We start from the raw sequence: 20,537 nt of genomic DNA on the forward strand, positions 1-20,537 counted from the left end.
GTTGCTGTAATATTAGAAATAGCCACAAGGTGGCACCGTAAGCTTACAATTGAAGGTTGGGGGTCAAGGGGTCACTCTTGGCTTTCTTGTGAACACGCTTGCATCTTCTCTCTGGGCAGATCGTTCGACGGTAGATTTGTTTCAAGTGTTAATTTAAATGTAAATGCATGTATTTGTGCTTGGTGAAATTAATAAGCCTACTTGCACGATCTCACTTTGTACATTAAACGCACATTTATGCCAAAGCTCTGTGTACATCATATTTCATGACTCTATAAATAAATTCTGTTAGACTCTGACATCAACGAGAATAAATTCTAAGAAATAAATACTACATAAAGCCCTTTTCCAACTAATTGTGTACAACATTTACATAGATTCATAGTTTTACGACGCAAAAAAGAGTTTGACAAAACGTTACACAAATCCCAAAATGCCATGTTAAAAAAAAACATGAATTTATATAAAGCAGTAATTGGGTGAACAAAACGCATGATTATTGACGCTTAACAACATAGTTCTGATTTGATAAACATCGATTGCATATAAAACAGTTTCTATCAAAACTAGCAGCGACTAAAATCAAAAAGCAAGAAATGAACCAGTTTTGTGGATTTCTTTTTTTTTTGTGTGTGTTCATGCGTGCATGAATTTGGCACATGTACAGATGAGGAAATTGAGATTTATTATAGCGGAAGCTAAATAGGCAGGTTGTTTAGCTAGCAAGGTATGGCAATTGTTGACTGGTTTGATCATCATTTCAGAGTTGTCCGATTTTTTTTTTTTTTTTTTGTTATTCCGCAAAGAACTTTCCACTTTTTCCACGTAAACCAATAAATGTCACCCAAGTCTCACTTTTCTTGCACAAGTCCACGAATGTCAATATCTGAACACATTTCCCTAACTGCACTGACAAATAAGATCAACTAACTGTTGCTTATCCGCGGCAGCATGTGGATCTGCATGGTGTCTTTTGCTATCCAGGCTTTAGTTGTGTTGAAAGCTCCAGGCTTGGAAACGCCTCCACGGATTTCTCTGCAATAGTGCCTGAAGGCGTCAAAATAACACGGGAGCGTCCTCACAGGTCCACACACTGCGAGTTCTGACCCAGACAGTTCAGTAGTGAGAAACTCAGATTCACAGTGACTCGTTGCATTTTCTTCCCCCGAGGAAGGAAAACAGGAGTTTGTTTTCTATTTTCTCTTCTCTCCTTTCTCTCCTTTTTCAAAAGGGTCCAAGCCTCTGGCTCTTACGAGCTGCCTTTGCTCTTCTCCCCCCCTCCATGGTCTTCCGATGGAGCTTGATGGGAGTTGACATGATGGTGGCATTGTCCTCGCCGTTGAGTTAATGTCACCCCGGGGGCTGCTGTCCCTGTATGCTTGGCCTGATGGCACCAAAAGCAAAACACGACATAGTGGAGCAGGGATGGGAGAGTTCGAGAGCCAAGCAAAAGGTACACGGGGAAGCCAGCTGTGCAGAGAGGTAGACAATGAGATGCAAAATACTCTACCCCCCCCCCCCCCCCCCCCCCCAGGCTCAGTGGAGCATCTACAAAAGAGTTACATACAGTTGATTGTATTCTAACAAGATGAGAACAACTTTCACAATTGCAAAATGTCCTAATGCTGTTTTTTAAAAATGATCAGACCCCATAAATCACAAATAAAACACCTTGAGCCCTGCTTTGTGTCTCTGTGCCAAAGACCGTAAAAGTAGCTGAAGTGGTTTCAGTCTGAGGATTTGTGATGGTGGTCCGAAGGAGCCTGAGTGGTTTCCAAGTAACCTTGCTACATTTTCCAGCGAGTCGACACAATTTCAACAAAATACAACATGCTTATTGGTTTCGAATGTTCTTCTCTTGTCTTCCGTCTGCCAGATGTTTTTGACTCCCTCAATTTTACTGGTAAAATCTTTCTTCACCTTTCACCTCTTGGGCTCCTGATCCCAAACTCTGGTGTTTTCACTAGCACCAGCTTTCAGAATGTAAAAACACGACCGGCCACATCGCTCAGACTGTTACTTCGGTAGAACTGTGTGTGGCGTAGTTCTTTTGCCTGGTGTGTTGGTAGTAGCTTGGATGAAAAGGGTGTTGTTGCATGTGGAAATGCACCCCGCGCCCCACCACGCTTCCTTCTCCGCCTCCTGCGTACATCCCTCCACAGGGCTGGCTAAAAAGATCCGGCATGTTCTCAATGCTCTGTTGCCGACGGGTGGAGTAGCCGTGTCTCCAGTGGGAGGCGTGCGTGGGCCCGGACCCCGGGGCCGAACTCTGCCTTTGGACGTGGCGACCGACCGGCTCCCAAGCTTTAATAAAAGCCGGGTTGGAGAGCAGTGGGTGCGTGGTGGTCTTTGGGAGGTGGGAGTGCTCCAAATGGTTGGAGGGGATGGAGATGGAAAGGGGAGCGTGGAAGTTGGATTGCGACGGAAGGTGCTCGTGGATGTACGACTTCTCTTTGGGCTGCACCGGCACTGGCTGAAAGGAGGGTGCCCGATAGTGGGCAAAGTCCATGAGTGGGAAGCTCTTGTAGTAGCTGTGAGATGCGCTGTCCGCTGCAAATGAGGAAAAAGGCAATAAAAAATGACCACCTTATATTATTGAAGGGCGACCCCGGTTCGATTCAGGCTCTGGCCTTATATTGGGCTGAACGATTTAGAAAAATGATCTACTTCCCCCCAACCCCCTCGGTATTGCGATCCCCAAGGACAGAAGCTACATAATGTGATGAAGGGACATGACAGACATTTTAAGGTATGTGTGCCAGGGTGTGGTAATGTGGCAACAGTACTTTATAAATACTCTCGCCCAGAGTCCTTTGTGTGTTTGCGTGTGTGTGTGTGCACGCATGCATGTTTATGTATGTGTCATGGGATGGCATGAATGTCAAAGGGAATGATATAAATAAAGCAAACACTAAGGTTATCGCTGCAAGCGTTCTCGCCTTGTGAACAGTTTTTTTTTTTTTTATGTGCAAGTTTTCATCTTTTGTCCTGGAGCAGATTTTTTTTTTTTTTTTTAACCATGTCGACAGTTTATTCGATTTGAAATATATACACATATCATAAATCAAGTGCACTGTAAATAAATAAATCAAACCCATTAAAAAAAAATAAACACCTTGCCCATATCTTGATACTTACCGACTACCTGAAGCCAAGACAGTCATACAGATTTGTATTTACTTTTTTTTTAATGTTGATTTGAATCATGTCTTAATAATGCAATAATGCAGTGAGCTCTGTCGCAGGACAATTTGAGAAGATGAAGTCGTCTTGACAAAGATCTACAAAGCAAACAGTGATGTCAGAGGAAAAGTGTCCTAATTAAAGAGTGTGTATCAACAGAAACAAAGGCGATGGGCAGGAGGCAGCTGAAAAAGGGCATTTTGTGCAGAGGCTAGAGCTTCGACGGCAGATGATAAAGGTTAATAAAATCCATCTTGTCAAGCAGAGATTTGCCTTTGGCTGAGGTTTGTTTGGTTCTAATGGCATGCCCGAGGCTGGAAGCAGTTCTGGGTCCTGCTACACCAGCTGGAGGACAACAACAGGTTTTGCATACGTGACCTTTAATCAACATGAGACTTTCTGGATCACAGCTGGCCAAAGGCCTCAAGCTGGTGTCCCGAGGTGCAGTAGTAGCCTTGTTGTTCCTTCACTGTCACATTTGGCGGCATGACAGTCTAATAGAAAACGACTACACGCGAGTCGGGTGGATGAAAAGTCCATCACATATTCGAACTTACCCACGGCTTTGAGAGAGGTGTACTTGTTGAGTCCCACTGTGCCATGACTGCTGTGAGAGTGAGGAATGCCTTGTCCTAATGGGCCATGAGCCGAGTTATTTAGATGGTACTGTTCTAGTAGGACACAGAAACATACAAACACACACAGTCAGTGGTTTTTCCAAGAATAGCTAAAAAAAGAGTCCACAACTTTCCCAGGCGAAGGTCACAAAAGTTTAGTTTTGAATGACATACTGTAGTCTTTTGGCTTGCATGCTTAAAAAAATAAATAAATAAATAAATAAATTACCACGCTCGAATCAAGTGTAATTGCACGTCCACTACAGTAGGTGGCAGTAGCACTCTCATTGACGTAGGGAGTGTAAACAATGTTAAATTTCTTCAGATTTATATCATGTACAATGTTATTCAAAAGTGTACTTAGACAAATGATACTGTATTTCGCTGCGGCAGAGAGTTGGGGGTAGGGGGAGCAAAATATTTTCTATTTTCCTTGGCGGCAAGCGTAACGGAAAATAATTGAGAAGCACTGGGTTCAGCCCATCCACAAAGAGGAAACTCAACATGACTCCATTGATGCAAACAGATTTGTTAGGATAGCAAATATGTGCTTGCGTTTTGTTTCGACAACGTTGGCTTTGTCATTATTTTGCCAGGCAACCTAAGTGTCAAGTCAAATGAGAATAAAAGTGGAACGACGCTCTGTGGCACAGCACACAATGAGATCATTATAACAATTGTGGATGATACTGTAATGTCATGGACCCAAGTTGGAACACCCTGCCCCAGATAGTCCCCGCATCTTTCTGCAGAGGGCTTTTGTTCGCATTTGGAGCCTGTTTTTCGCCCACTTCCTAATCCACCTGTCACCTGTCTGCTGCTCTTCCCACCAGTTCTTCCGCTACGTCTCCCTGTCATCTTTCAAAATCAGCTCATTGCTCCCGTCGGCTCTCCGCTTGCTCGTTCTGTCACTTCTTCCGACACCCCACCCACCTACTTTTTTTTTTAAATGTTGTGTTCAGCCTTGTTTTGCACATTGGGAGTGGATAATTTTGCATTTTGATGTCATTTCTGAAACAAATATTCAATTCAAAGTTAGCTTTGCGGATTCATCCCAGTCGGATCAAAAACCGTGGAATGAAACAAATTCCGTCTTAGGCCAACGTGAGACAGCAACCCCCCGACCCTGATATCCTGTCATTCCCATGCCAAATGAAGTGAGGTTAATGAACAATGGAACAAACTAGCTGGGAGAGTAAAGCCGCGGTTATTAGCATTAATGAAGTCCACCGATGCAGCCAACGCACTTGATGTCAGCCTCGGGGATGTTTGCAGCGCACACACGCGCCACACGGGAGGCTTTTAAGTCCGTTTTGGGGAGAGTGCAACCAAAATCGGGGGCGTTCCGAAAGATGGCCACATCTTTTAACCCGTAAAATGTGCGGGTCGGTGCCCGTTTGAGTCGCAGATGTTTCATTTCATAGAATAAGTATTGTGTATTTGCGCACGCGCAAGTCAAGTGTACTCGGCACCCGCATCAAAGACAAATCATCTCATCACTTCAATGACTGTCGGTGAAATGCGATACACGGCGAAACTTGGGAATGCTAATCTCTTGTCACACACTGGAAAGAGAGAGAGAGAGAGAAGTGAGCGTCACTTGCGGTTAGGCTGATGAAAGCAGAGAGGGCGGGTGGAGCAAGGCAGGATGTTCCGGTGAAATAAATTAAGAGATTAATGTGGAAGCCGGAGAGGTGGAGAGATGTCAGGAGTTACACTTCACTGTAATACTTTCGATTCCCGTCTTTAAAAAAAAAAAAAAAAAAAAATCCTCCACCATATAATCCAGTGACCTCTAAGCATGTGACATATATATTGCAAGGGAGGAAAAAAAAGACATTGCAGAAATGTTTGAGCAGGAAATTCACTGAGAAAATTTCCATTGTATCCAGTACCCACGGAGAAATAGAAACCTCAATCTATGAATCAGAGAAATGTCCCAAAATATTTATGTAATGGGAACATCCACTGTGGACTCTATTTATTGCAAGCCAACACATAAAATGCAAACTGAGGGGATTTTGGCCATTCCGTTGTGAAATTCAAGACCCCAGAGGTTGTGCACGTTAAAGAAGATTGGCACTGGGGAGTTTTTAAATGCAAAATATCAAGAGTTATGTAATGACTTATCTGCAAGCGGCGAGTAATTAAGGTGTGCAAATAAGACGGGGCATCACGAAGAAGCACGTAACCAATTCTGAGTTGTTCCCTTTCTGCACTGCAAAAAATAAAGGACGTTAGTTCAAATTACCTTCTCACTTTAGTCTCATTTTAAGTTAAAAAAAAAAAAAAGAAAGAAAAACAAGAGGCTTCATTTGACGACATTGCTTTGTAGCGCTTGAGGAACAAGGCAGAAATAATGTTCGACCCGCATATGTAGGGACGGTGAATTCAGTTTCCACTTTTCCGCTGGTGTGCCATTGTGAGTGCTCACGACCGTGAAAGAACAGTGAATGCCAGCACATTTTTTTTTTTTTTTTAATAATAAAGCGTGCGTGTGCGTGTGTATGTGTAATGAGACCTAAAAGAGGACGGGGAAAGCAAAAAAGCAGAGAGGTCTTTGTCTGGGTGAAATCGAAATGCCCCCGTGTGTATTCTGAGACCCTGCAAAAGTCCAAATGAAAAATGTAACTTCAGCAGCACGCCATCATCTGTGCGACAAGTCGTTTCGCACGCTCTAACCTTGCCTGAGAATTGAGAGTGTGTGCAAATGTTTGGATAAGCAACGGCTCTAAAGTGCTTGGGGTCAAAGTTCAATTAAAGGTGAAAAGTGGATATTGATGATCAGTTGTTGTGCTGTCACGTTGCTTCTGCAGTCGTGTTTGTTAAATAGGTCAGCTTTTTTGTTTCTTGCTTCCAGCTTTTTTTTATTTTTTTTTCTGCAATGAGTCATGTTTGCCGGGAATATTGGACCGCATTTTTTTGCTTCCCATCCTCACTGAACATTGCTAATCTTCTAATGGCTCACATAAACTTCCAATTTTTTTTTCTGAAGGGAATGGTTACCACAGCCAGAATCGCAGCAGCCCTTTTTTTTTTTTACCACTTGCCTCGTATCCTTTTAAACATGCTCAATTAGCCCGCATATGTGTGTTTAATCAGCATTACCCCCACCCCAACCCTCACCGCACCCCCCCAAAGGCTCTCTGCTGTCTATCCTACTGTGGAAAAACCAATACTGCTCAGCTGTTTAGAGCCCATGCAATCTATCCAATGTTCCACTTTGCCGCGTGGCTCAATTTACATACACGGATCACGTGGCGGCAGTGAAAAAAAAAAAAAATAAAAACAATCAAATGCATTTTAATATACGATATAAGACGACACCGGCGAGTGGCATGCACCTCATTCATATGGTTTTTGTATATGCATGTTTGTGCACAAAATAGCACATGCTGCCTAAAGGGGTCTCGCCTGCTTACATTACCATACTAATTAGAAAGTGTGTGCATGCCGTCCCGCAATTTTGCACGTGCAACAAGCATGTGTTCCACTTAGAATCACAGATGCTTTCACTGTCCTCACCCCTTTTGACTCCATCACCCCTGGCAATCCAAACTGAGCGCTAATTCAGTTCTGCGTTTCGCCGGTGATCGGTTTCAAGTTAACGTGTGACATGAACATTTTTGGGGGGGAATTATGAACTACTGTGTAACCTCTGCTTAGCATGTTACGTAACCAAACGAGTGCGCTTTGCCTTTTCTAAATCCACAGTGCACCACCAACCAGTGGGAAAGCTAACATGAGCCTGACCACTTGTTATTCCACTTCCAAAAACACACTTCCAACATTTTTGATGCTTCCGATCAATCTGACAATGTGAAGTTGTAGTTTTACCGCTTCGTAGTCCTGCAACCTTGATGGAAAAGCGAAGTTGAAAGACTGACGACGTGTGGCCAGAAGGTTAAAAAAAAAAAAAAAGCCTGCGGGACTATCAAGAGTGACAGACTTTGACTCTCTCACTTGTGTGTGTGTGTGTGTGTGTGTGTGTGTGTGAGAGTCTGCGTTTGTGTGTGTCAATATATGCAGCACATGTGTAGCACAGCTGACAGGAAGAAAAATATCACGGGGCTTTTTCACGGACTGAATAATAAATTGACTGACACATCGGATGATGTAAACAAATCATGTGTATGTAACTAAGAAGGCTGGCGCACTTGCGTCGGTTGAGTTTGAGGATAACCGACACTCAAATTTCAAGAAAGAATACTTACGTTTTTTTTTTCTGCGCGATTGTTTTGATTGCGCCACGGTGTAAATAGTTTGCTGGACAACAAAATGCGAGTGTCACTTTATTAGGTACACCTTTGTGCATGTCTTAAAGTGCGAATCATATTTGGGCATTGACATGACCACACCTGTAGCCATCTTGGACATTGTTATTCCTATCAATGAAATTGTTGTCCAAGTCAGTCAAACTGTCCACGCGCCCCCCCTCCCATTTTTTTTTTCCTCACCGCTCCTGCTGCGCTTCATCCTGGACGAGACGCCATTGGCTCTCCCTCCGCTGGGCGAACTGGTCACGGCGTTCTCCACCGGGCTCACCTCTGCTCCTTGTTGCTTCAGCAGGTCGGTCAGTGTCCTGGGTGGGAAGAAAATAAAGACTTGTTTTTAATCACTTTACTCAACATTGGTGGTTAAATTGCTGAGCTGTATTCAAATGCTTGTTTTTTTTTTTTTTTTCCCTCAGAGAAAAAAAAAATCACAAGCAGCACATTTCCAACATTCGTGTTTTGCTTTGCTCAAGGCTGAAATCCAGTCGTACTTGACCGGCGGCTTGTTTTGCTGTACAACAGATGGACAAGGTTTCCTGCAATATGGTCCTTTTGGAATCGAGCGTTTTCTGCGCGCTGACACATACAGCACAGTCGTAAACACAACACAGATTTCTGATGTTAGCACTGATGCTATTCACTCCCTTGATCAATAATTCAAACAGTAGTGCCACTGTTCTGCTAATGAAGCACACATGGCGGCGCACACACACACACACACACACACACACACACACACACAAACCTAGAACACGACCCGAGCTGACAGCCAGCGGCAACTTGTTAACACCAAAGTAGAAAAGTGCAGCCCACCGGCCACGGCTGTGATCCTTCTACAGATTGTCTGTGGTAGGGATGATGTCATCGTAAAAATGGTGTCACAGATGCCAAAATGGGAGCGCTGCGGGGATTTTGTTTATGGCATGGAGGTGTTTTCTATGTCGGATGATAAAGCTGACTGATCGGCGAGAAGTAAAACGACCCTCGTGAATGTCACGGCTTTTTGTTTTATGCAGAAGTAGCCTGACTTTTTTCAGGGCAGATTTCAAAATCACTCAAGTAGAGGTTGAGGGCCGTACCGGTAGACACACATGATCGTATTCATTCATTCAAATTGATTCCAATCTTAATCATCTTACTGTGATGGTGTCATTTTGTGCGAGTGAATGACTTCATTCAATTTGGACACTAAGTTTTCCTGTTTTCAATACTTGCCTTGGTTGCGACAAAATTATAATCCTTTCGGTTTCGACTAGACCTCACTCCCCACCCTCCAACTAAAATCGGTCCCAAATCTGTCTATTCCCCCCTTTTCCCTCTTTTAAGCATACCGTTAGTCTTCATCCCCCCCCTGGTCTGACTCATTGCCATGCAGAGCCCCGGGCCACCACGCGCGCCTCTATTGGCTGGCTGCTCAAACAACTTGCTGATTTGGACTTTTAATCTTCGACAAAAAGCGCACCTGTCCTCGAGCAATGCAGCGTTTATGGAGCCTTGGCTCAGCGTCATGCGACTTTCTGGTGAGGCCTTTGAAAGAGGGATAATGGCAACGCCATGGGCTGGTTTGAAGGATTAGGACTCGCCGGGCGACGATGCAAATAGCTAGCCTACGGTATTTGCAAATGAAATCCAAATCAGTGAAGATATTAATCACTTTGGGTTGACTCTCTATTTTTTTGTACCTAGATCTATAAATCTAGAGAGCAATGACACAAGGCAGAAACTGCTGATATGCTTCAAAAGACTGTTTGAATTGAAAAACATGCATGTCGTCGCGCCGGATTATTATTTTTTTCTTCCCAATACACTAAATTTAAAATAATGTGAGCAGTAAACTCCCTTTCCATTTTAGAATTGCACTCAATACATCATCGGGTCAGGTCACTGCTATTTTACATCCAAAGGATAAAACCCAACTTCAGGAAACCACAGCAAATATTAAAGTGCTCACATATGATGTTCCAATGCGTAACCTTCAAATGTTATGTAACAGCATGTCAGACAGCTGTGGGGTCAACCGCTTACACGCCCCCCCCCACCCACCCGAACAACCACATTGCCCCCACAGGGTAGGTGAGACTTCATTAATGTCCTCCTGTGACAATCAATAACAATAATGTCGGCCACGTCGGAACACGCTTGATTGCTAACAGCCAATACAGCATCTTATCGATCGCATATACAGCGCTGAACAAACGTACAGGATTAGCCACCGTGTCATAACACGACACGTCATGTCACCATTTTGAACAGGAAAGAGGGATTCTGAACAGAATGCTCTTTTAATCAAGCAGGCGATAAAACATATTTTTATTATGTATTTGTTTTAGCGAAAAAAAAAAATATCCTTTCGCTTGGAAAGCTTCTGGTTCAGAAACATTAAAAAAAAAAAAAAAAAAAAAAAAAAGACATGTGTATTAACCGTGCTGCTAATTGAGGACAGCCGTGGCGTAAAGCTACATATTGGGCGAATAAAATTGTTGAGCACTTCCATCACGCGCTCCTTGCGTTTCATCTCGATGACTTTAAAGTCACACTGACAGATCAGTGATGGTCGGTCCTCCTTTGCCCCCTGTCAGTCCGATAATCTACTTAGGCCGCACATCTTGGCCAAATTGGACTTGGCAGCGTGCGGTTTATCTGGAAAGACAACGCTTTGAGATAATCTTTCAGTGAAAACACAAAGTGACCCTGGCAAAAGTGTCGCCGTTTCACAGTCACTTCTCTTCTGTAGTCTCTCGGTCACTTCATCAAAAGGTTCAAGGGATAGAGCTCGCTGCCTGATAAAATGAAGATTAGAATAAGAATAATTTTATAAACTTAAATAATAAAATGTTCAAATGCCAGTCGTCAGGATTCAAATGTAAAAAAGCTGACTGTCGTTGAGATGTGAGGCATCCTTGCATCGCCTTGAAACCAGCACCAAACCAGAGAGCCAAACAAGGGAAAAAGAAAAATGCTGACCCACATCGAAGCGTTTTTGGGGGGCCCGGTGGAAGCCGGCGAGACTCAAGCAAGGCAAGCGGCAGAAGGAGAAACAAGAGGAAGAATACTGTTGCCGAAGGAGAGAGGGGGGGAATTGACATATTTGATGTGAAGTTGTCAACGCAGATGTGATCGGATTGGAACCGAGTATACGTAGTCTCACGTGCGACATTTCTGCGCACTTTGGCGCGTTTGCTGACAAGCATAAACAGACGTGAAGATGCACTTCAACCGGCAATTTCGGTGGCAGGTGAGAGGTGATAGACAGTGACAGCTCCGCCTCGGAGCTAAGCACAAGAGAAGAAAAGATGGAGGAAAGATTCAGACAGAAACTTGCTGAAAACTTGTCATTTCATCTTGCACATCACCCATTTAAAGCCCGGCGTGATTTGCCTGGAGTGTGTCTTTCATCTGTGTTCAAACTAGAGGAAGTCATGGAGGAAAAAAATGGCGGCAGCAGCAGAGGAGACAAAGCTCATCAGGGAGCCGTTGTCACAGATGACAGTGTTACGGCCCGAATGAAACCCGTTGCTGATTACCAATAGGGAACATTTGTTCGGAATATTATAAATATTAATTTGATCACATGCGTAATTGATTGCTGGGGTGGGGGGGGGGGTTCTCATTTTCGGTTCGATACTTCTGTGGAAGCTTTCCGCATAGATGTTACCACAAAGAATGCCAGGAAAAGATGACGAGAACATCTGAAGTTTATTTGGGGTTAGGCAGCGGCATTTTAAATGGTGGCAGGTGTGTGCGGACTATTGATTTTTAATGCGATTGCTTTTTACCTCTCCGCCATAAAGAATTGATTTTTCATTTTCTGGCATTTACACAGGAGCGCGTAGAAGTTTTTCTCGGCACCGTAATCCCAAAACATCTATTTGACAAACATCCCCATTTAGACCGACCACGTGGCTGCAAACTGTGATGAACCTCGATAGCAGTATTCTGTCAAATATCTCCAGATTTCTTTTGTTGTTGTTTTTGTCAGACATGTCCGTATGCACCGCAGTGACTATTGCATATCTATCCAACCTAAATCAGGTCAGCAGTCAAATACTTTTAAGTGACTCTATCCTTCATTACGTAACGTTGTGGCTAATAAGCCTACTGCACACGCGAACGTGCATGCCAAGCCAGTCAAACATACTGCAGATCCATATGTGTCACCCCCGCCACCTCCCTCCAGAAAAATAAAAAAATAAAAAAAAAACATGCCAAGAAAAATAGTGACGATCGATCATCTCATTGGGCACACATGACTCATATCTGTATGTGGTCACCCACACACACACAAATGTATCCACAGACTGTATTTATGCTTTTTACCTCTTGAAGTGCTGACGGTATATGACATGTGAAATACATGAAGCAGGGATTTCTGTCAGCATACGTAATAACTTAATCAATGTGCATACGGCGCAGTCCAGAGACGGTAAAACTGTAATCTTGGAGAAACTGGTTTAATCTGAGTGAGAGGGGGTAATCTTTTGAAATGAGGAGAGGCCACTGATGTGAGCAGGGTGCTCGGGGAATATTGAAGAGACGCATCATATCGTTTTGCGTGGTAAAGAAACTATTAAGAATGTGAAGATGGAAGAAAGTGACGCTTATAGTGGAAGGATGCTTGAAAGGTGAAATGAAGAAGTGGGTAGAGTATGACGCAACGCGGTTGGGACCCAGATCAACTTCTGTGCTGCCTGGAGGACTTTGTTCAGAAGAAATGGGGAAGGGAAGCGAGCAGAAGAAAAAGAATAGCTGATCACGAGGAGGAGGAGATGATGTCGGTTTGATGCGGGAAATGCCGAGAGGACTTTGGGGGAATGCAAACAGCATGATTTGTGATCAAGTGAGCGAAGATGGCACAGGATGTAAATGTTTGAAAAGGATGCGAGGCCGTGAAGGTCACCTGTGATGAGAGTAGGGGCTGGGGGTCATCATTGCCTGAGGAGCACATGACCCATGGACCATGTATTTATCCTGACTTTTGGTTGCCCCCCCCCCCACCCCCAAACTCGTCCTTCGTTACGTTTTGTTTTTATCTGCCAAAACAGGGCCCTGCAAAAGGCGACCCGGCCGACTGTATTCCCCTGTTGATCATTCAACTTTATGTCTCTTTGGTCACGTCGTGCCTGCTCCATTTCTTTGCACCCTGCGGTACAATGACAATAAAGCTATCCTGCTTGGGATTCTATTTGACTCGACACTAAATGTTGCACACACAAAGTCAGTCGGGGGAGCTTGAAGCATCGATTGCAGCAAAGATAGCTAGCTCAATTAGTGTTCTTCAAAATCTTTGGTTTATTTCAGATATAAGTCATGCTTACAAGCAAAGCAAATGTTACACCGGGGATGAAATATAAAGATACGTGGGGGGGAGGGGGAGGGGAGACAAAACAAAAGATGGGAAATAAGACACACAGAGAAATAAAAACAAAGAAAAATACCAAATTAGACACAAATGAAAATAAATGTGCTGCAATGCTGCATACTGCAGGGTCTCCAAAACAGTGACTCATTAAAAATGATGTGACTCATCTAACAACCTAAAAGTCAGCTGAGATTTTTTTACTGGCTATTTTGGGTCCTGATGTCTTCCTAATTTGATTTTCTATCATCCCCGTGTTTCCAACCATGCATCCATCATGGCAGCCGTAGCCTATCGCAGCTGACTTTGGGCGCAAGGTGGTACACCCTGGACAGGTCGCCTGTCAAATTATACGTTCCCGTGTCCCAAATAAAAACTATTACTCAACTATTTCTACAGGATTAGTCGACCAGCTTCTGATGTGAAGATGCTCCGTGTTAGTTTCACATTTGTGCAGGGAGAACAAACATGCACACGCCTTCAAATTTGCATGCTTCCATCTTGGTTGTAAAGTTGTACACTGATGTCATTGTCTCGCACTGGGACACTTTAGAACCTCAGTCGTGTGTTCCAATATGTTTTTTTTTTCTTGATTTCTCTTGGGAAGAAAGAATCATTTCCAACTTTCCAACCGTTTCCCAAAACACATGCATGTGCACCGCGCATACAGTCGACTCACCGTTGCATGCCGACGGCACGAAACACTGTCAGCTGTATAAACGAGTGGCCAAAGCTTCCAGGTCCAATATGTGGAGCTAAAGTATCAAGTTACTTTTGTTACTCTGTCCGCTCTTTTGTACAGCTGAGTGACATGAAATTGTGTCATGCCTCCTACCTGGAGTTGAGGTCAGCGTGTGTGGCCGCGGTCGCCCCGCCTCCTCCTCCGCGACTTTTCTCCAGGCCCAGTTTGGTGAAAATGCCCACCAGCACCATGATGGCCACCACGCCGCAGATGATGTAGACGATGAGGTGCGTGCGGTCCCGCTCCTGGTCCTCCTGGCCCTCGGTGATGGTGGCCACGGGTTTGCCGGTGTTGGCCCAGATGGGCGTGTCGTAGTTGGAACAGATGCGCTGGTCCAGCCGCTGCTGGCGGAACTGGCAGCAAAAGCGATAGAAGCAGGTACCGCAGCAGTACAAAAAGACACCGGCGTTGCAGTTGAAGGGCGGGTCCCACTGGCCCATCACGTCGTAGTAACCCTGGCAACGCGTCCCGCCGACGGGGGGGCCGTCCTCGTCGTCTGCATCGCCCCCACTGGAGGTAGTGGACAGACCAGTGTCTTGAGGGGGGTTTTGGGTCGTCTCCACATAGGTGGGAGTTGTCTTGTTGGCCAGCGTAGAAGGGACAACGAAGGGGCTGTCTTGGGTCACCGTCACCGTGGCGACGGACGGATCTTGAGTGACGGAGGGCTGGGTAATTAGGAAAGAGAGGTAAAAGAAGAAAAAAAGATGGCAGGAGGGAGGAAGGACTGGTGCCATGCTGCCGACAGGGGCCCTCTGTCCAAAGTCCAGCCTTCAACTAGAGGAGAGTTAAAAAAAGGGAAAAGGTAAGAGGCAAGAAGTTTGATTTCAGTCCAAGTGTATGCATGAAATAAATAAATTAAAATACCAATGTACATTTACACAATCCTTCAAGTGTTTCAATTCCAACCTCACCCAAAATCCAAGAAGATAAGCTTGACAGTCTTGGTCTGTTCGTATGTCTCAAGTTTTTTTTTTTTTTTGGAGGGGGGACATCAAATTAAGTGCCTCTCTTTCTTTTGAACTGACCTAAAAACACTGGTTGAATATGGATCATCTGCTCAAAAAATGAAGCATCACAACATATCACAGAGAGGATACTGACAATTAACAACACCACGATTATTTTGGACTCAAGTGGGTCTCGACCGTACATGTAGAATCCACATCTGAGGCAAATTCATCAAGATCAGTCAAAACAAACCAATTAGAAAAAATACAAATCACCTTCCACAAAAAATTTGAATGTCCGCTTTTTTTTTTTTTTTTGGGACACAATTTCAAGAATCACCATAAAGCGCTCTGAATTCCCTGCTCTCACCTTTTCCCCTCAGTGTTGTCTTCTGAAATACTCCCCCAAAAGTCCAAAGGTTCAAAATTCCCTTTAGAAACACAAGCAAAGTTTACTCAGCAGCATCTTTACCCCCTTGCGAGCTCTTCCTTTCTCCTCTTTTCATGTGTTCTCCATCCTTGATTGAAGAGAACTGCACGCTCCTCCTCTTCTTCTTTCTTGTGTTGAAATCAACTCTCTACCTTCTTCTCGTCCTCTCGTCCAGTCTGTTCAGTTCTGCCAGCTGCGAGTACACAACTGTCCTGCCCAGTTAAAAAGTGCCCAGAGCAAAACATGAGTTTATGTGTGTGTGTGTGTGTGTGTGCGTATGAGAGGAGGAATGCTACACTGAGTGCTGCAACAGTTCGGGAACCAAACCAGCTCTCATCCTCTCTGTTTACCTCTCATCAGAGAGAGAAAAAGAGAGAGAGGGAGGGAGAGAGAGCGAGAGAGAAAGAGGGAGATGGGGAGGGTGTAAATAAATATTAAAATAACTATTTAGGGCTGCAGTGTAGTATTCATCTTGCTCAAAATGACAAAACATTCCCATTGAGTCGATAGTGTATCAAAAAAATATAATAGTTACCGTTAAATTCAAAACTATAAGCCGCAATTTATTTTCCCATCTTGAACCCCCAAGCGTGCACAGCCGCAAACAGGACATAATGCCGACAATGCAGACTTTCGGGTTGCAGGGAAGTCATTGGCGGCACCAAATTGTAAAATTTTGGTCCGTAGTTGTCAAATTTTTGCTGTGCATTGTTTGCATTTAAAAGCAAAATAGTACATGACATTTAAAAGCAAAGTAAATAAATAAAAGTACTATTTACTGTAACTCAGGTAGCACAGATTGCACAACGGTTTTGAAGACGTCAAATTGTATCAAGTGACATTTTGTTGTTTTTTTTTGGATCAACTGACATGGTAGTTGAGTTACTCCTCAGTGATTTTAGGTTTTGTTTTAGTTTGTGATTTTGCATTGCACATCTGTTGAGAGGCATTCTGGTGAATTATACTCGTGTCTTAAAATTTCCTTGGCATTACAGCTCAGCGACATAATTTCCTCATCTTTCATAATTTCTGTCAATTTCTTGAGCCTCTGAGTGTGTTAGTGTGAAACATGCAGAGGACACTCAACATCTGCTGCGGTCACTCCTGCTCATCATCTCCTTATCGGTACGCCCGTCCCCGTCTGTTCTTGCTTTTGATGCACGCATGCGCGCACACACTCTCAACCCTTCCTTTCCTCTTCTGTCTGTTGGCACCATTCCTCACCCTTCCTGGCCTCCTCATTCCCAGATATCCGTGTTGCAGGTGTGCACGCGTATGGTTCGAGTCCAGAACGTTCACAGGTCGTCCGAGTCGCACTGCAGCTTGGCCACACGTCTGCCAACGCTAACACAACTCTCACATGAAAGGGTGTTAACGTCGAGCCAAGTTGCATGAGATTTTTTTCCCCCCCCTAAACCACCGCATGGACATTTGTAATGTAATTCTAAGCCAGATTGACAAGGGCCTTTTTGCTTCGCTTTCCACTAAATCGCCTCTGCGAAAATCGTCCTCCTTTATGTGTCGTCATCTCAAAGCAAACTCTGCGCATCCTCCACGTTCTTTTGCGTGCTGTGTGTGTGTGTGTGTGTGTGTGTGTGTGTGTGTGTGTGTGTGTGTGTGTGTGTGTGTGTGTGTGTGTGAGTATAAGCGAGAACGGGAGTGTAATGGAGAGATTGAAAAGATGAGTGTAAATGTAGGACAGCGGGGAGGAGGTTGACTGAGTAACAAAGAAAGGAAAGTGGGGGAGGAATAGCGAAGAAGAAATGTTTGGCTGGAAACCAAAGAGGAAGATAGTCACATGGGGCAATGAAGTGTGTTTGGGTTTAGTCCCAGTGAAAATATGTAAATTACATTTTGATGGATTGTGGTGATGTTTGCCAACATGCATGCATCGTTCGTTTTGGCGCCCTCCTCTGGTCACGCCGGGAATTTTACCTTGACCAATTTGGGTACACTACGACGTATGTCAGCCAGGAGTAGCGTACACCGTTACAAGTATATTAATACAGTGTAAAACCTTTAATACTACCTATATTTAATGTAATTGTATTCGGAATCTTATCTGTTTGTTTTCACAATAGAGTTTTGATGTTGACATTTGAGTTCTCCCAACAAAAGTTCTCAAAATGACATCGAGTGATACAACGTGCCCCCACACAAATTATATCGCACAACAATGTATTAAAATACTTAAACTTGCCAATGAAAACAAAAGTTTTTTTTTCCAGCTCTAAAAAGTGCTTACCACCCATGGACCTCAAGAGAAAAAGGGAAGAGTCAAAGGTGGGAATTGGACCTGTGCCACATTAATTATTGAAGTAGGGGAACACTTAAACATTTTAGTTCCACCCTTTGAGATATATATATATATATATATATATATATATATATTTCCCACAACAGAACTCAAGCACAAATGGTAACATCATCATTTTGAAATCCAATATTGTATTATGAAGTATAATAGATTTAAAGAATCCTTATAAAGAGTACCTTTTTATTTTATTTTTTTATTCAACTTCATTGTCAAATGTGCTGTATACATACAGCACAGATGAAATTTCTCTTCTGTTTAAATGGCAAGCAAATAAACTGTGTGTGCGCGCTCGCGCGTGTGTGCGTGTGTGCGCGTGTGTGCGTGTGTGTGTGTGTGTGTGTGTGTGTGTGTGCGTGTGTGCGCGTGTAATGTTTGGAACCAGGAAGTCTAAATAACGCCAATTAATTAGTGTTTATCTTTTTCTAGAAGTCTATTCGCAAAGGGCCTGTAGGTGTCCAATTATCGTGTCCCCCCTACACATGCTCTCACTCTCCCCAATGTGTTGAATATTTAATATGAATAATTCAAAGTGTTGATGAATATTCATATTTTAGCTTTTTTTTTTTTTTTTGCATGTGTTTGTATGTGTGTGTGTGTGTCTCCACGAATAACACTAACTCAAATTCTGCTTCTTTTGTTATCACTCCCAATCATGCAGTCCCTCTGAAAAGTAAAAGTGCCAAGTGTAATTTGAATGGGAGGGGAGAAAGATTTGTGATGCCAATGTTTGAGTTGCGAGCATGGTCATGGAATGAATTCATCTCAAACCACCATTGCCCTTTTAAACAATCGGTGAAATGAACTAAACAAGCTACTACTTGGCTTTTTTTTTGGTTGGTTTTTTTTTTTTTTTGTTTTTTGTTTTGCTCTCAGCTTTGCTCATGATGAAGCATTTTAATGAAATGCACTCAACATTGTTCAGTTAACCGGCACTTTAGTTGCATTTCTAATGTTTGTGTGCACACGCTCATTTATTCATGCGACCACGTTTTAATATGAAGGGTGCATTCGCCGGGGAAATGGAAATGATCATTGCAAATTAAAAATCCCTCACGAGGTTTGGATTCAATTGTGTTTACTCCCCTTGCATATGAAAGAAAAAAAATATGTATATTTGCAGCGATAAAAAGTTTAATTGACAGACGTGTAAGGTTTGTTCCTTCCGGCATTGAGAAACTGCTTTCTTTTGGATTGTCACTTTTATATGCTCATAAATGCTGTGCGTGTGCTTCGAATAATAATGCCACATGATGCTTTGCTCATGCACAGCAATGGCCACAAATACTTTCAACGTCACGTGTGACTAAATATGTAGAAAATTTGAATTTGAAAACGTGTTTGCTGGCGCAGCAGCACTACAGTTTTAATATAAAAGGATGTAGGTTGGTAAACTTTTGATTGAGATGATTTCCTTAAAATCCATGACTTCGCCTGAAGCGTGATGTAATCCCACAAATTATGATGTCCACACAGAGGAAAAAAGCAAACTGTGCCAAATGGGACTGAAAATGGAGCGGAGAGTAATGAAAGTCTGTTAGTTACGCGAATGCTCCCTGATGTCCCCCCCCGACCGATTGACTGCACTCTCACTTGGCCAATTAGAAAAGCAAAGACAAAAGAGGTCAATCGTGTCCACAGGGCTCAGAATTAACAACAGCAGCGCCACCCTCATATGCGAACATCACGCAGCCATCGTTGTTTATTTGACTCTTGCTCGAGGTCAGCTGATCGGCATACTTGTTGAGGAATCAATGTTGATATTTAGACAAAGTCAACGGAGCATAAATACGCTCATTGGACAGGAATTTAGAAATGTAATAATGTTCACTTTTGATTGAAGAGATCTTTTAATTTACAATACAGACGGTACTAAGAGCTGTTTCTATTTTTTGTTACAGTGGCGATAAAAAGTCTACACACCCCCTGTTCAAATGCCAGGATTGTCTGGACATAAATGACACCAAGATAAATCATAAATTAGGAATAAACTTCAGCTCCAAGCGGCATTGAACCTGTTTTAAAAGCCTAAGCCAGGAAAAGCCTGCTAGAAAAGCTAATTTATTTGGTGCTGACCAGAGCCTCTTTAACTTGTTTACCTCTTTCAGATGGTTTACAAATGCAAACCAAAGACTTTGTCACTGTCATCAGAATAATGTGTGTGTGTGTCTGTTTCTGTACTAATGCCCTTTTGGACCTCGCTGTCATTGGTGACCTTTTCCGAAATGAAAGGAGATGCAAATTTGCAGCTTCATTTCAGACCCGCTACAAGTCATTTCCACCAGCAGCTCCTGTGGGGCCGCTTAGCTCGGGCAGAGCGCCACCGGCATCCTTTTCTCCACACAATCATAATGAATCTCATTTGCCCGTGCCTTTGTGTCAACCTGTCCTGTTTCTGTCACCATTGCCTCTGAAGTTCTGCGCTTATTTTATTTGACTGACCGATACAGTGGCTGCAGCGGCGGTGGACCCGCGTCAGTGGGATGAAGGATGGAGATGAGAGCTTCGGTCCTCGAGGGCCCGTGGCACTTTTGGAGCTCAGCGCAGTTCATTAGCGGCAGGGCTTTGGGACTTATCGGCTTCGCTATAGGAGGTCGTGAGGCTACATTGGGGAGCTGCTTCAACACGCGTGTGTGCCATGTGTTGAGAATCTACATGTGAGCTTTAGCATGGG

General features: G+C 43.6%; 1 protein-coding gene across 4 annotated transcripts; it reads right to left on the minus strand.

Moving 5' to 3' along the window:
* Positions 1-179: 179 nt before the first annotated feature.
* Positions 180-17,905, minus strand: shisa8b (shisa family member 8b). 4 transcript variants are annotated; one of them, XM_019864817.1, is made up of 6 exons: positions 17,795-17,905; positions 15,490-15,756; positions 14,266-14,946; positions 8,258-8,382; positions 3,741-3,854; positions 180-2,550 (listed from the first exon to the last, which is right to left on the minus strand). In XM_019864817.1, exons 3-6 carry the CDS (start codon positions 14,904-14,906, stop codon positions 2,009-2,011), a joined length of 1,422 nt encoding a protein of 473 aa, XP_019720376.1. In that variant the 5' UTR covers positions 14,907-14,946; positions 15,490-15,756; positions 17,795-17,905; the 3' UTR covers positions 180-2,008. The 4 variants fall into 4 exon arrangements, with proteins under 4 accessions (XP_019720376.1, XP_019720360.1, XP_019720368.1 ...); XM_019864801.1 differs by having other exon boundaries at positions 15,490-15,761; XM_019864809.1 differs by lacking the exon at positions 17,795-17,905 and having other exon boundaries at positions 15,490-16,093.
* Positions 17,906-20,537: the final 2,632 nt, after the last annotated feature.

This window comes from Hippocampus comes, unplaced genomic scaffold (genome assembly GCF_001891065.2).
Source record: "Hippocampus comes isolate QL1 unplaced genomic scaffold, H_comes_QL1_v1.1 scaffold74, whole genome shotgun sequence".
Classification (NCBI taxonomy): Eukaryota; Metazoa; Chordata; class Actinopteri; order Syngnathiformes; family Syngnathidae; genus Hippocampus; species Hippocampus comes.